Here is a 1,249-nt window from a genome sequence, read left to right as displayed (position 1 = left end):
TAACGTTTCTTGCAGGAACATTTCAGGTCGCACGGTTTGGAAAGAAATCATTAAAGCTGGCAAGGCTGCTAACAACTTAGGCACTGGTTTTTCATCCTCCATCACAAAAAGTCTCGGAAATGGCACCTCCATCGATTTCTGGAACGACATTTGGTTTGGCTCAGATCGTTTCAGCACACTTTTTCACAGGTTATATATGCTCGAGACTAACAAAGTTGCAACTGTCGCTGAAAGAATTACACAAGAAAACGGCTCCTCTTTTGGAAATTGGTGTTGGACAAGACCTCCGTTTGGCCGAGCTCTTAACGAATTAATGGAATTAAACAACATCATCTCATCGGTCACATTATCCGCCAAACCCGATTCCTGGAAATACACTCTTGATCCCTAGGGTACCTACACCACCAAATCTATGTCACATCTGATTAACATATTAAAATTTGGTGGTAACACTCTTAACACAACGATACCCCACAACAAACTTGTGCCTCAAAAAGTCTTCATCTTCATATGGCGAGCCCTACAAAAAAAGTTGCCGGTAAGATCCGAATTAGACAAACGTGGCATTGATCTCGATTCCACATTGTGCCCTTTATGTGAATTGGAAATCGAAACCACTGATCACATTCTCGGACTATGCCCGAAATCGGCTCTAATATGGAAACACGTTCTTGACTGGTGGGCCCAAGACAACACACTAATCTCCAATGTAAACGATGCGATTATCAATGATCAAGCCTTCGCTCTCAACAAACTCGGAAACTCAATATGGCAAGCAACCAAATGGATCACATGCTACACAATATGGAAACATAGAAACTTAAATGTATTTTCCAAAAAAATGTGGTCTCCCGTCTCGATTCTCTCCGAAATACAAACTCAAAGCTATAGTTGGATATCTAAAAGATTGCGCAAAAAGAAATCAATCATGTGGCACCAATGGCTCATCAATCCTTCCTTCTTCGTCGCGGATCCACCACATCGTGTCGTCGGCATAGGTTGACATACCCTCTCAATGTAGTGTAGCTGCGAATTCTATTTCTTCTATCGAGGGTCTGATTAATCGGGATAGAGTGTGGAAGCTTTGTAGGCGCTGGATCGTCACTGTTTCCCTCTCTTTCTCGGCTTGTTTCTTCAAGTTCATATTCCCTCTTTAGTTTGTTATAGTTCTCGTCGCTACCCTCGCTAAATTAGTTCCTGAATGTGCATCTCCATTTCACAATTGTATAGTATACATAGGGCCTTGTAA

The 1,249-nt window shown here is 42.0% G+C and overlaps 1 protein-coding gene across 1 annotated transcript; it reads left to right on the top strand.

Annotated features, from left to right (window-relative positions):
* The first annotated feature begins 412 nt into the window (after positions 1-412).
* Positions 413-1,003, top strand: LOC139863768 (uncharacterized). The gene has a single exon (XM_071852375.1). It carries the CDS (start codon positions 413-415, stop codon positions 1,001-1,003), a length of 591 nt encoding a protein of 196 aa, XP_071708476.1.
* Positions 1,004-1,249: the final 246 nt, after the last annotated feature.

Source organism: Rutidosis leptorrhynchoides, chromosome 8, assembly GCF_046630445.1.
Source record: "Rutidosis leptorrhynchoides isolate AG116_Rl617_1_P2 chromosome 8, CSIRO_AGI_Rlap_v1, whole genome shotgun sequence".
Lineage (NCBI taxonomy): Eukaryota > Viridiplantae > Streptophyta > Magnoliopsida > Asterales > Asteraceae > Rutidosis > Rutidosis leptorrhynchoides.
The sequence above is the reverse complement of the archived record's forward strand: the minus strand, read 5'-3'. Positions and strand labels throughout refer to the sequence as shown.

Bases quoted from the DNA above. Each gene is read 5' to 3' on its own strand.
- LOC139863768 (XM_071852375.1), top strand. From the start codon at position 413: ATGTCACATCTGATTAACATATTAAAATTTGGTGGTAACACTCTTAAC.